Genomic DNA, 14,770 nt, shown 5'->3' on the forward strand with positions numbered 1-14,770 from the left:
CCCCCGCCGAATCTTGCTACGTGCCCAGGCTGGTCTCAAATTTCTGGGCTCAGGTGATCCTCTCAGTCCCACCTGAGTAGCTGGGACTGCAGGTGTGAGCCACCATGTACAGCACATAATCATATTTTCATTTGCCAAATCTGGTAACCCTAGATGGCAAGCCTGTGGAAGGGCATCTAGCACTGAGCAAATGCTCACTAAGCATTAGATGTTATGCTCCCTTATTATTCCCTTGGGGATTGAATTAATGACTTTGGCATTTGGTTTTGAGAAGATTGTTACTCTTAGTTCTGGGTCTCATCAACCATTTGGAGTTAAATTGGGAGGGCCCAGCATCTCTCCTGTGGCTTCTGACCACATAAGCCCAAGTGATGAAGGACCCACCTCTAAGGCCACCTTCACCCGGCTCCACTCCCTCTCTCACCCTCTGCTTCTCAAACCAATCAATGCCCTTCCTGGGTTACAGACGTGGAAGCACAGAAACAAACGTGGCTAGAGGGAAGTGGCAGTTACTCAGGTCCACTGTATGGTGGGCCCTGTCCCAGATCTTCCTTGTGTTTTCTCACCAAATCCTCCCAGAAACTCAGTGAGTAAACCTCAGGACACGATCTACAAATTGGGGGTGATAATACCTCTGGAACTCACAGAATTGTGAAGAGGAAATGAGAAGATGAAAGTGAAGGCCACGAGCATGGAGTAGAAGATTGTTATCTTTCTTTTTTCTCTTCTGCTTTTCTATTTTGATCTCCACTTTATCAATGCAAAAATTGACTTGTCCAGGGCTGTGCCACTTGTAAATAGTGGAAGTGACTGAACATAGACTGTGTCCTTCCCATGACACCATGCTGCTCTTACAGCTGCATCTCCAGTCTTTGGTCTCACCTCCCCTGGTTCCTGGTGCCCTGCTGGCCTCTGACACTCTTATTCTTCCAAGCTGCACTCTCCTTCGCAGAAGGTACCTCTTCCTCCAGGAAGCCTTCAAACCAGCGCGAGGCTGAACACACAGCTGGAGAAAGGGACAGCAGGGGCAGAGGATGCCATTGGTTCACTGCCCTTCTCACTCATCCATGGGCCCAGTCTCCCCGGGGGTCCATTTCCCTTCCCTGGAATCAGCCAGGCACTGAGGTCTAGGTCATCTCCCAGACGCTCACCCTCTAATAAGCCAGCAGGCCACATTTTGTTCTCCTTAAATAAATCTTATAGAAACATTTAAATGCTTATTTCACTCGTAAATTCTCAGGAATGCACAATAGTTTTCCTAACCGCTTGGGCACAGAGATAAATATAGGCCAGTGTCATAGATGGGAATATTAGCTTCCTTTCCCCAGAGTCACACGGCTAGGCTCGGGCTAGGAAACTGTAAGGAATAGCTCCAGCCCCAGCTCCAGCCCACTCCAGCGCAGGCAGACATTGGGGGTTTAGATCCTGTAGATGGGCACTGGCAGATAGCCCAGGAGAGGAGGACCTGCTGGGAGGCAATGTGGGCTAGTGAAGAAGTTGGGTAGGCCTAGACCAGAATCCTACCTGGGTGACCTTGAGCAAGTTACTAGTTACTAAACTTCTCTTTCATGGTCTTAAACATTATATAGAGCTAATGATCACTATTCTCTAGGCTTGTTTTAAGTATTAAATGAGAGAAAGCAATAATAATGACAGTGAAGGTGCTGGTGGTGGGTGGGCACTGTGACACTGTATCCCCAGATCCCTGTCTTATAGCCTGGAGGGCAAACAGGGACTGCCTTGGTAGACAGGAGATCCAGCAGCAAAAGCAGCCAGTGCTCTTACAACAGGATAAAAGGACTCTCTGGGCCGGGCGTGGTGGTTCACGCCTATAATCCCAGCACTCTGGGAGGCCAAGGTGGGTGGATCACAAGGTCAGGAGATCAAGACCATCCTGGCTAACACGGTGAAACCTCGTCTCTACTAAAAATACAAAAACAAAATTAGCCGGGCATGGTGGTGGTCACCTGTATTCCCAGCTACTCGGGAGGCTGAGGTGGGAGAATGGTGTAAACCCAGGAGGTGGAGTTTACAGTGAGCCGAGATCACACCACTGCACTCCAACCTGGGCGACAGAGCGAGACTCCATCTCAAAAAAAATAATAATAATCTCTGGGGACTTGAAAGAAAATTATTATCCCAGCGGCAAGTCCTAGGGGTACAGGAGAGAGCAGAAGTGACTCTGCTGAGGTGTGCTGGACATGGGACTCCTCTCTGCCAAGCACAGAGGGCCAGTTCCCTGGCTCTCCGAAGGCTCTGTGGAGTCCTCCCTTGCACCAAGGGCCTGCCCTGCCTCTGGTGGATCCACTTTCCTGCCATTGTCCATTTATTTCTAGAAGTCAGGGATAAAGAACAACTGCCTTGTTGATCACTGTTTTTACTCTCATGCCAACAGACTCTGGGAGTGTGGAAAAGCATGCAATGTATGTTAGCTTTATTCCAAGGAGAGCAAGTCAGCTAATCGTTCATCCGTCATATCTTCTATCCTCCCTTCCTTCCTCCCTTCCTAACACTACTCCACCCTCCATTTATTCTGCTTTTTAACACAGTCATTTAATCATCTAGCCAGCCAATTATCTACCCAACCTATCACAGCACAATCAAACATTCATCCACCTTTCTACCCATCCCTCCCTCCCTCCCTCCCTCCTTCCCTGAGCTCCCACCGCATGCTGGAGCCTATGCTTATGGGTGGAGATACACATGTGAAAGGCACAGTCTGTGGCCCCCAAGTAGCTCACACATAGCCTGATGTGGGGAGACAGAAAAACAAACAACAGCCATCTGTTTCATTTGCTTACAACAGGAACTAAGGGAAAATAATTGTAACATGCATTTCTGACTGTCCGTAACCGTCAACATTTCTAAAACACTTTCTGCCTTGTTTTAGGCACTTCCACAGCTAAATTCTCACAGCTCTTACCCTGTGCCCAGAACCACTAGAGCCCAGTCTAGTGGAACTGTCCTCTTGAGCTCTTTTTTATAAGGATGGGGCATCAAGCACCTGCTTCCCATGCCTGGGGCCTCTGGTGTCCTCGCCAGGGCCAGGAAAGGAAGGACAACCTGGCAGGATGACATCAGCAGGAAACTTGAGTTTGAATCTCCATTTGACCACAGCACAGCTAGGGGATCTTTGACAATTACATAAACTCTCAGAGACTCCATTTCTTCATTTACAAGATAGAGATAATAATATCTACCTTGGAGGGATTAGACCACATACCAGGTGCCCAGTATTTGCTACCATTATCTTGTATACCAGATACTAATATTTTACTGATAATTTATTTTATTTTTTTGAAGGCCTTAATTGAGGCTGTTCTTGCACAGGATGTGATAAGTGGAAATGAACTCAGAAGATGAATTCAGAATCCTCGATGGAAGCATCCAAGTACTTCCTGGTTTCTGGTGATTACAGTGCCCTTACCTGCCTCAGTTTTCTCATCTATAAAGTGGGATAACAATCATGCCTGTGTCTTGGAGTTGTTGTGAGTTGTTATGTGTAAAGTGCCTAGAGCAGTGCCTGGCACATGGGAGGCACCGTATGAGGGTTCTCACTGGGAAAGTTGGGGGGCAAAGGGATCCCTACTCTACACAGTCCTTACCAGGTTCCAGGTGTTTTACATGCTTTGTCTGTTTCCTCTTCATCTCATTCCTGACAGATAATTGGTCCTTTGGGTCATATGCCTTTTCTCCAGTGGGGGAGCACACGGTTCCCAACGAGTTTCCAGGGAGGTATAGGCAGAACCTCTCTGTTGGCCAGTGAGGACAGGGCTTGAACAGCCAAAAGGAGTCAAATGGATAGAGAAGTTGGCAATCTGCCTTCAGCAGTAAAGTATATGGCTAAACTCGAGATATTCCCATAGACAGCACAGAACAAGGCTTCTCCAGGTCCTGATGGGAGAAGGCCGTGGGAGAACACAAGAGCAAATTGGATCTGACAGAACTGGCATTTGGTAGTAAATCTACCAGGAAGTGAGCTTCCTGAGAGCAGGACCTTAGTTAGTTAATGCTCAATAAACATTTATTGAGCAAAATTCAATAAACATTGACTGAGTAAATGTACTTCATTTCCTCAATTCCATATTTATTGAGTGCCTACCATGTGTAAGTGAGTAGTCATCCCTTGCCTCTGTGCTCAAGCTCTATTGCATATAATGGGGTATTTTTGGAATAGAAATAAGAAAACAATTAATTATAGCCTATTTCCTCAGCTTACAACCATGAGACAGTAGAATCAGGCCTTGCTATTTCCTTACTATGTGATTTTCAACAACTGGCTTAACCTTTCCAAGCCTTAGTATCCTGATCTGTGAAATGTACGTAGTCATCACTACCATGTAGGAGTGTGTTCTGAAGGTTAAATGCCTAGAAAACACTATGAACCTCTGTGTTAGTTTCTTTCCCTTCGTCTGGATGAGATACCTAACTTCTCTAAATTCACGCTTTCATGGGGGTGACTCTCTCTGCTCTGTCTACCTCACAGTGGTTTTGCACTTTCAATGACACATGTGGAAATTTTGCAAACCATTTTGTGCTATAGGGACTGAGCACCTCTTGTGAGCTAAGTACTTTGCTCACCACTTTATATATACTATTCTGGTAATTAAAGTCAAGCTGACTGGGTTTGAATTTAGCCTCAGTCACTTCCTTAGCTATGTGACCCACTGCATATTACTCTTCTGTGTTTAAATTCTTTATCTGTTAGTGGGAATACTAATAGTATTCCCAGGAGTATTGTCAGAATTAGGTGAGATAATGTAACATATAAAACAAGCCTAATATGGTGCCTGGCACATAGTGAGTTCTCCATAAAGGTTAGCTGTTGTTAGTGGCTATTCCTATAACTCTTAGTTTCTAGATGAGGAAACTGGGGCAAGGTGAATCACTTATCCAAGGTAGCAGTCAAGGATGTGAAGCCTAAGTTCTTCCTGCTCTGCCATGCTGCTTCTGCCTCACATTCCTATGAGCCTTTCCTGTACCTTCTGGAACTCCCGGCTGCTTGGTCATCCTCCTCTTCTAAAAGGACAGATGGGTTGACGCTGAGCCCAGCCCCCTGACAGAGGGTGTAAGCCAGGAAAGGCCTCCTACAACCTTGCTCACTGTTTTTACTCTCATGCCAACAGACTTTGGGAGTGTGGAAGAGCACACAATATGTGTTAGCTTTATTCCAATGAGAGTAACTTTATTCCAAGGAGAGGATATCTACTATCCTCCCTTCCTCCCTCCCTTCCTAACATTAGTCCTCCCTCCATGTCTTCTGCCCTTTAATGCAGTCATTTAATCATCTAGCCAGCCAATTATCTACCCAATCCCAGATTTCTTATGGTGGCACTTATGTCAGTCCCCATTTCTGAGCCAAAAGAGGAGGAAGGCTAGCAGCTCCATGGCCAGAGGTTCTAGGTGCTCCACAAGCAGATCCCTTCCTATCAGGGCCACACAAACAGGACTGCTTCTCCAGAGCACACTCCAACCTCATCTCGTTACTTAAAAGTTAGGGGAGGGGAGAGGCGAGGATGCCACTCATCACTGGAGTGCTGCAGTGACCTCAAGTCACAAGAGCTACTGCATAACAGGGCTGAGCATCCATGTCTGCCTAGAGCATCAACAAATGAAACACAATGTAGATGCTCCGGGAGACCCAGAGTGTCTCATGTATGTGGCCTAAACCAGGCAATAGCATGGTGGACTGTGTTTCTAGGAGTCGACGTGCCCTTCCCCTTCCTCAATGTGTCCATGCCCCTTCCTCATTCTTCAGCCAAGCAATCAGACAGCCCACTCCGGTTAAAGTTGGGCTGTTTGATTACCTGGCTGAAGGAGAATGAGGAAGGGGCACAGACAGGCATGTGACATGCAGCTTTGGTTGCTGGCCCCACGAGCTTGTGCTCCCAAGGGGCTGGCAGGCAGAAGGGGTTTGGTGGTGCTTTGGCATTCCCCTGACAGCGAGCTCTGAAGTTGGCCCCTCTGAGGTGAGTGGCTTTGGGAACACAGGACAACGTACTGTTGGCCCAGGCCCCAGAGCTCTCACAGAGGACCCAGGGGCAGTAACAGTGCTCAGTGCAGGGTATGGACTAAGCATGGGCTCTGGGGTCAGGCTGCCCGGGCCCAGATCCTGGGCCTGCCACTTATGAGCCGTGTGACCTTGGAGGAAGGTAGTTAATTTCTCTGTGCCTCAGTTTCCTCAGCTATATAATGGGAATGATAATACCTACCATAAGGCTAATTATAGGTTAAATGAGTTAATACGGTAGACAAGTACCTGGCACAGGGTTAGCTATTATTATTAAGTGGCTTTGTGTGCAATGGAGGTAGGGGAGCAGGGGGAGGTGGTAGCTGGGGTGCTAGAACTGGTGATATGAAGAGGTGAAGTCTGCTTATGAGTTCACACTGACCTGCCTCTGGGGGCTTCTAAAACCCTTTGGAGGAGGATGGGCGTTGTTCAGGTGGAAGCGAGAGCCAATGAAAACTGGGCTCTTTCAGTTAACGTTAGCCTCTTTGTACCCTCAGGTTTATGAGCACTTCTGAGGATGCTGCACTGTTTGGGTGAGTCAGCTTCCTACTGTGGCTGCTGGTCACAGTCCAGGAAATCATCCAGACCTAGGTAAGATTGCATCTGGAGCCTGGGGCCAGGTCTGGGACCCTACAGTGAGGGGGAGATGGGCTGGTATGTGTCCTGAGCGGAGGTTAGGAAGGCTTTGAACACTGTCATGGGAGCAAAGACTGAAGAAACTAGAGAAAAAGAGACTCTGGGAAGACTCAGAACTGCCTTCCTGCATCTGTAGGATTTCACCCCATTATAGGTTGTATGGAGGGCAGAACCAAGGGAGAGTCTTGAGGGAGGCAGATTCCAGCTTGACCAGGACAGAGCTGGCCAACCAGTGCACAGGCTTCCTTGGGAGGTGGTGAGCTTTTCATTATAGAAATATTCCTACAGATTCCTACACCAGGCCCAGTGGTACATGCCTGTAATCCCAGCACTTTGGGAGGCCGAGGTGGGCAGATCACTTTAGGCCAGGAGTTCGAGACCAGCCTGGCCAACATGGCGAAACCCCAACTCTACTAAAAATACAAAAATTAGCCAGGCATAGTGATGCAGGCCTGTAGTCCTGGTTACTCGGGAGGCTGAGGCATGAGAATCATTTGAACCTGGGAGACGGAGGTTGCAGTGAGCCGAGATCACACCACTGCACTCCAGCCTGGGTGACAGAGCAAGACTCCATCTCAAAAATAAAAAGATATATTCCTACAGATCCCTGAGACCTACCTCAAGAGATTCCAATTCAGTAGGTCTTGGATGGCTGAGGAATCTGGTGTTCAAAAAATTCCCAGGGTGACTGAGTGGGGTTCACATTATAGAGAGCTTTGCCTGCATGGGCAGAGCTTAGATGTGACGTGGGATTCTTCTAGCACTGGCAGTCTGTCATTCTGTGGTCCCCCAAGGTCCCACGCTTGTGTCCTGACAGCGTCTATTCCTGCTAGAACCCCTTGGCTACAAACTCTTCCCTTTGAGTCTCTCCCTGTTCAAGGGCCAGTGCAGAAAACCCCACTCAGGACATAGCCTTGCAGAGTACATTGTTGCGGGGCTTTTTTGTGTGGTATTTGATTGCAGCTTCTGACTAAGGACCTGAAGGGTATGTCTGTCTGCATGCATGTGTATCTGCACATGTGTCTGTGTGTGTGTCTGTGTGCGTGCGTGCAGAAAGAGAAACAGGATCTAGTCCTACAGATTTTGTTTGTGTGTGAGAAGGCCTCGGCTAGTGCTCATGCCAGTGATGGGAAATAGCGGCTGGGACCTGAGGAATCACAACTAGGGCTGGACCCCGGGGAGCTGTAAACTTAGAGGGATGCTCTGTTCTTTGCCTGCTTCACAGACTGGGAATTCGGGCAGGATTGGGACTTCCAGCTGAGTCATCCTGGCCAACCCCGCTTCCTTGGCTGCCTGGCCTCAGATGCTCCCAGGGACTCAGGTTCCAACCCCCTGAAGGCTCCAGGCCAGCTCCTGAGGCCTGACCCTCCCGAGGCCGTGACTACCTGCGAAACCCAATGTGGGTTGTCTGGTGGGTGCAATAGTGGGAGAAGCACTTTACCCACCATGCCTGGTTCCCTTCTGAAAAGCTTTGAAATGCCCAGGGCAAGGCAGTAAGGGAAGAGGGCAAAAGAAAGTTGAGTTTGATGTGGACTTTGGTTGGGGAGTCTAAACTGCCCCAGCTTCATAGTCCCTCAGGCTATAGAAGGCACTTGAGGGCTGGGCTGAACAGGCAGAGTCCAGGAGGCAGCAACTAACCCTTGTACTGGGTAACACATAAGAAACCAGCAGCACGGCAAAGTTGACAGACTTGGTCTCAAAGTTTCTTGGCCAAGACAAGGTCTGTTGACCAGAACGTAGAAGAGCTAGGATTCAAGCCCAGCTTGGTATGACTGCACAGTTTATATTCTTAAATCCTGTGCTACGTGTCCTCCCTGATAGGACCTGGGCCTCCTGGCTCCCGGCTCCCCTGAATTCCTACTGGCCTTCCTAACCATCATGGTTTCAAAACGCTCATAGGTACAGCGCCATTAGGTTGGCATGATGAATTTCTAGAGGTTGCCACAATGCGGAGAGGGTTCCATGAGCCTGCCTGCCACGAAGGTGAGAGTAAGGGATACCTGATTGGCTAGTGGGAGCTCTAAATTCCAGTTCCCCACAAGTTCAGTCTCCCTGTGACCCTGAGCCAGAACCAGACTCTTATTAAATAATAGATGGTCTCTGAAGGCCCTTCAAGTGCCATGATTCTCTCTGCGCTCATGGGTTATCAAGACTATAGAGAGAATGTTTGCAGGTACTGATAGCTTCTGCATTATTGGGGCCCAGCAGAAGGACCCATGAGGGAAGAATGCATGAGGGAACATTATTTTTACAAATGGGTAGATTCTTAGTGAATATTCTCAAGTTATGATTACATTTGTTTTCTTACACATTACAACTCTGGGAACTTAAATAACAAACACTTTAAAAAGAATGGCCCTTTGGATCTCCATATCCCAAACCCATGGGATCAAGATGTTGTAGAACTTGGCAGTCTTGTGGGTGGGGAGATGCCCTTCCCTTGAATGTCTAAGTGACAGGTGTTTATGTTGTCTGTTTTGTGTTTCCTGAGGATATACTTTGAAAGAACTTTTAATTATAAAGCTTTGTAACCAGGAAGAACTTAACTCAATATAAAAGCCTGTCTTCACCGACAGCAGAGGTGCATCTTTGCTGGTCTTTCATTATCTTATATTTTAGGAATGCTTTTATTCTTGGGGCAGCTGTTTGGGGGAGTTGCCCAGGACGTAGGAGCTAGATTTTGCCTGAGAATCTGATTCAAGGGCACTACCATTGTTAGTGAAGTAGAAGGGGCCAGGGATGGCCATTTTCAGAGGAGTCCAGGGTGAGGAAATAGGGATGCTAAGGAGACAGAGGCCAAGAAAGTCACGGCCTGAGGGTCTGGAAGCAGTCGCCTTTGAACACAGTTGTGAGTGTCTTGTCTCCTTTCCTTAATCCCCAAGCTTTTGGAACTTGGCACCCTCCAGCAGCAGGACCCACTATTTCCCAGAATGGGGGCCTGGACTTGATAAAACCCTGGGCTGGGCTGCCTGAGGCTGAAGGGCTAGGAGGTTGGCCCACTGTCACTTAGACATTCAAGGGAAGGAAAGTCCCCTCACCCCTAAGGCTGCCAAGTTCTACAACATCTTAATCCCATGAGTTTGGGATATGGAGCTACAAGGGGCCATTCTTTTGTAAGTATTTACTATCTAAGTTCCCAGAGTCGTAATGTGTCAGAAAACAAATGCCACTATAACATGAAAATATTCACTAAGAATCTGCCCATTTATAAAAATAATGCTCCACTTACAGATTCTTCCCTCACTTAACAAGTGTCTATCCCACTGGCTCAGTCAGTTTGGACGACTGTTTGATATAACAGGACAATACCATTTCAATGCAAATCAACTGCAAAGTTCATGAAGTCAAAGAAAACAGTGATGGAGAATTTCACATGCAAGGTCTTTGACCAAGGAGATCAGATAGAGCTTATCAATTAAGTGAAGAAAATACAATGAGGATGATGCTCAAATAGGTTCTTCAAAAGGGAATAATTTGAATATTGAGGGATTGAAAGAGATCCTTAGGAAAATGGATGAAGCCCTTAAGTATTATATTAAACAGACAGAGTCTCTTAATTAGGTGCTGTAAAGTAAAATGTGAAGAGCGTGTTACTATGTGAACAGATCATTTTGCTGGTATAATAAATAAATATACCCACACCAAAATCAACATTTTATTCTTTCTTCAATCTGAAAATTAGTACATAACCTATATTTCGTAATCTGTATAGCTAAAAATAGCTTGTTTTGAATGCCTCATTTGTACAATAAAAATCTCAATGTCCCTTTAAATTAACTTGCTTTCATCATTTCCTTTCTATTATAAAATTTCACTGAAAACCTTTTTTGCTATTTACTATACAATTTTGATCTCCATTTCAAGTGGATTCACTTTAAGTGGCCTTTTCTCATGCCCACTCCCCTGACATAAGAGGTTCTCAGTGCTAATGGTTCTCATCTAAGTCTTTCCCCAGTTTCAGAGGGAGCCTGCATGGTTTATGGTTTGACTTCTGAGGCCTCAGTCAGACACAGCCTAGATGGTTGGTTCTATATTCAGAATATTTGCAGCCTCGGTCAATTCAAATCAACTCAGAGTAATTGATTCCTCAGTATGGAAGCCACATACCTTCTCCAGGTACCCACTGCAACCTACATGAGCTGTCAGCAAACCCTCTGGCCAGCCTAAGAGCTGTGGCCTCAGCCCAGGGTGCTTGGCTTGGCCCCCAGCCAGGCTAGCTGAGGGCAGAGAGGGGGCACTTACTTGGCCGGCAGGGCTCTGGGCTGCCTGTGGCTCTCCGGGGGGCTCCTCATCCTCAGGAATGTGGGGCATGGCAGCCTCCTGCTGGGAGTGGCCACGTGTGCCCGGAACCTCCGCTGTGTCAGCCCCAAAGATGCTCCAAGAGGCCTGGGCTCCACAGGCTGGGGAGACGCCAAAAGGACAAGTCAAATCCATTCCCATCCCTGTCCCAAGCTGGGTTCCATTTCCCGGAGCCACAGGCCACAGTGAGGGCCGGCTTGAGTTTGCATCAACACCGGAGGTCAAACCAGGCTAGGCGAGGGCATTTGGAATTTCATTTCCTCCGGCTCTCTGGCTTTGTTTACAAAGTCAGAGGTGACCTTAGAGATTTTGCATCTAATTTGGTCTTTACAGTAAACACAGCTATCCCAGAAGGGAGAAAAGTGCTTCAAACTCCTCAAAGCTGTAGCTAAAGGAAGATACTCCATTGAGATCAGATTGGCAGTTGTTTACCACTTACTGAGCACCTACTGGGTGCCAGGCCCTGTCCTAGGAGCATCACCATGATTTAATTGAATCCTCAAGATGACCTCTGATGTAGGCATTAATATTCCCATTTTACAAATGAGAGAACTGCCACAGAGAGTGAAAGTCACTTGCCCCAAATCATACAGAGAACCAATAATTTGAAGCCAGATCTTCCTGATTTTGAGGCTGGGGCTCTTTCTGCTGTACCACACAGTGTTCCTCAGCCATGTGGATGGGGAGTAAGGGGTGCTGTTTCCTGACTTCTTCCCTGACACCGCCCCTCATGCTCTTCTTACCCTCAGCACACTCTCTCTCATTTGAGTTCGGCCCTCACGGGGCCTACACCAGCCCTGCTAAAATCTGGAGGCTCAGGCAGGGTGAATTCCGTGTGCCCTGTGCCCACCCCCAGCAACCTTAGATTGACTCCCAGAAGCCAGGCTATCCCCTCCCCATGGTGCAGCAGCCCGGGGCCACTGGGGTCCCAATGCTGATTGGGACTGCAATCAGCATAATCTCATCCACCGCCTACAGTGACTGGCTCAGGGACAGACAATGGACCCAGCCTACATCCATGAGCTTCCAGTAGTGTTCTAGGACCAGATGTTTTCTCCTGCTCTGAGTGGTGGAGTGTGAAGATATGAGACCCGGTGCTACGGACACCATTTTGCTTCCATGAGGAAAGCGAGACAGAATCTAAATGACACACACAGAGGAGGGCAAAGCTAAGGCACCTGCAGAGAAACAGAACTGGAGCCCTGATTAAAGTGTGCCTGAAGCCCGAACACTTTCGGGGCTAGCCAGTTACATGAACAATTAAGCCTCTTGGTGTTGAAATCACTTTGTGTTGGGTTTTTGTTACTTGTAACTGAAAACATACTCCACTACTCTTTCATGCTTCTTGTCTATCAAGATGCCTAGGAGTATGATCCTGCCAACAAACCTGAGCCAATGGGTCTAGCTCCTCTGCTTCCTCTTAGAAGAGGAGACTGGCAATGCCAGTTTTCCATAGGGAAAGGCAGGATAGCAATGTAGAAAGAATACAGGCTTTGGAACCAGATATCTGGGTGTGAGTCCTCACTCTGCCACTCACTGGCTATATGACCTTGGAAAGTTGGCTTCATCTCTGAGTCCCGCTTTTCTTGTCGAAACAGAGATAAGAATGCCTCCTGAGCAGGATGCTCCAAGGATGAAACACACTCAGGTCAGAGTAGGTTCCCATAGAAGCCACCTGCACGGGGGTCTGCAGCCCAGGAAGCTTGGCCCAAGCTCCAAGGACTCTGCCTGGCTTCTCCCCATCCTTAAACTCCCTTCTTCTTCTCTTAATGGGGTGGGCAATACCTTCAGGGATCTATAGAACTAACAACTGGCCTGGTTCTGCAACTTTTAGAGATTCCCAGAAGGAGCTGCTCCACTGGACAGTAGATTAAGACCACTATGCAGATAACAGAGGCAGGTGAACTTTGGCTGATGGAACACATGGTGGGTGGGCATGGAGATGAAGGACACTGTCATTTACTGAGCTCCAACTGTATTCCAGGTCCTCTGGGAGGTACTGCTGACTGCTGGAGGCTGTAGGAGGAAGAGCCAGAAAGCTCTGCACTTCCCATAATACTTGGTGTTCTTCCTGTCCTTCAGAAAGGGCTCGGAAAGGCCCTAGAGCCAGACTGCTGCAGAACAGGCCTGAGCTGCCATCAGCCCAGCTCTGACAGACCCCCCACTCCCCACCAGCCAACACACATACCTCTAGAGTCCTGGACTGGGCTCCTTGAGATAGGCAAGGTGTCAGATTCATCCTAGGTACCCAAAAGATTCAGCAAAGAATGATTGTTCCTCCCTAACTCATTTTATGAGGCCAACATCATCCTGATACCAAAAAAAAAAAAAAAAAAAAAGAATGATTGTTGATTTATGTTTAAAGAACTAGGGACTTTGAGTCCCAGGATTGGTCAAGGTCACCACCATCTTGACTGCTGTCTTTCTCTGCAATGAACAAGTTAGCCCACTCAGCTCTGGAACAATTAGGGTAACCCCTACTGGTCACCTCAAGAAACCTCAAGTAGAGCATCCATAGAGTCATTCATTCTTTCACTGCCAACACTTTACACCTACTCTACCAGGCCTGTGCCAGGGGCTGGTGACACAAAGATGATAATCTTGGCTCTCAAGGAACAGAGTCCAGTGGTAGGAGACACTGGAGAACAGTATAATGGGGTAAATATTTTGAAAGTGAGAAGTTGCAGGACCCCAGAAAAGGGTTGCCTAACTATGGAAACTGGGATGGTGGGACATGATTTCAGCAAATATTTCACATTAGAAATGATGTTTGAGCTGAACCGTGAACACAAATGCTGAGTGGAATTTCTTGGAGCAGATTAGCTGGGTGTCTAGTGGGGAAGATAAGACAGGATGGGGAGAAGCCATACTGGACAGACTTCACCTGGCTCTTGGGAATGAGAACTATGGGGCCAGGGCATGCTGTCTGTGTCTTCCATGCCAAATTCTTACTATATGAATAAACTGAGCATCAGGTTCACCCAAAGGTAAGCTCTGTGATTAATTTCTATCATCTTTACTTGAATTTCAGCAGCAGTGGCATCAGTGGTGCTGGGTAAAGTATTTGGTAACAGGGGTTGAGGGTAGCAAAAGAGTAGCTACAAACCCTGATTCTACTAAAGGAAGTTGGCTACATCTCCTAGGAAACCTTTTTAAGTTATGTGTGATGTATGTACAGGTCCAGGCTGTCTTAACAGGTGTACGGTTTCTAAAACATGGGAGGTGACTATTCCACTTTTCTTTTGTCTTAATCTACACAAAGTATATTGTGCTCTGCCTGTTAAGAAGGATTTAGACAAATTGGGACATGTTTTGAAAACAGGAAGCAGAAGCTAGCAGAACAAGAATTTGTGTTTAAAGAACTAGAGAACTTTAGCCTGGAGAAAAGGAAGTGCAGGGAGAAATAAAAATCTCTTCTCAGATGTTTGGAAAGCATTCATGTGGTTCTACCGTCCCCAAAGGATAGACATCATAACTAATGACTGAAAGGTCAGATGACAGCAAGGGACAACCTTCTAGTGGTTGGAACCACCTGAGGATGAAACAGGCTGTTCTTTAAGGTAGTGAGCTCCCCATTCCTTGGAGGGTTCTGGTAAAGGCTGGGACAAGGGTCACAGGATTCCTAACCACTTCAGGGGCCTTTTCTAACTCTGAGAGTCCCCGAAATCCTGGACTCTTTTTAGCTACAACAAACTGAAAGACCTGACAATTCCATCCCAGGATTCTGGGATTGTGGTCTGAAGTCTCATGAGACATAGCTCATTTTCTAACCCTCCACTTTCTTTCCTCCACCTCCCTTTCTTCCAAAAAGAGCTTAAGTCTGTC

The 14,770-nt window shown here is 47.3% G+C and overlaps 1 protein-coding gene and 1 long non-coding RNA gene across 13 annotated transcripts in view; one reads left to right on the plus strand and one right to left on the minus strand.

Moving 5' to 3' along the window:
• Positions 1-14,770, minus strand: part of IRAG1 (inositol 1,4,5-triphosphate receptor associated 1) — a 124,000-nt gene that overhangs the window by 71,586 nt on the left and 37,644 nt on the right. For 8 of the 12 annotated variants that reach the window (XM_017847942.1, XM_017847941.1, XM_017847944.1 and 5 more), the window contains exon 2: positions 10,889-11,046. The exons of 3 other annotated variants lie outside the window; for them this stretch is intronic. In XM_017847942.1, the coding sequence (XP_017703431.1) occupies positions 10,889-11,046 (158 nt within the window). Of the gene's footprint in view, positions 1-10,888; positions 11,047-13,133; positions 13,256-14,770 lie in introns of all 12 variants that reach the window. One more of the 12 variants, XM_017847950.1, reaches the window with a different exon arrangement.
• On the plus strand, positions 3,311-8,207 carry LOC108512627 (uncharacterized). The gene is made up of 3 exons (XR_001880642.1): positions 3,311-3,408; positions 6,508-6,601; positions 7,872-8,207. It is a non-coding gene; the product is annotated as an uncharacterized LOC108512627 (long non-coding RNA).

Source organism: Rhinopithecus bieti, unplaced genomic scaffold, assembly GCF_001698545.2.
Source record: "Rhinopithecus bieti isolate Rb0 unplaced genomic scaffold, ASM169854v2 scaffold_30862, whole genome shotgun sequence".
Lineage (NCBI taxonomy): Eukaryota > Metazoa > Chordata > Mammalia > Primates > Cercopithecidae > Rhinopithecus > Rhinopithecus bieti.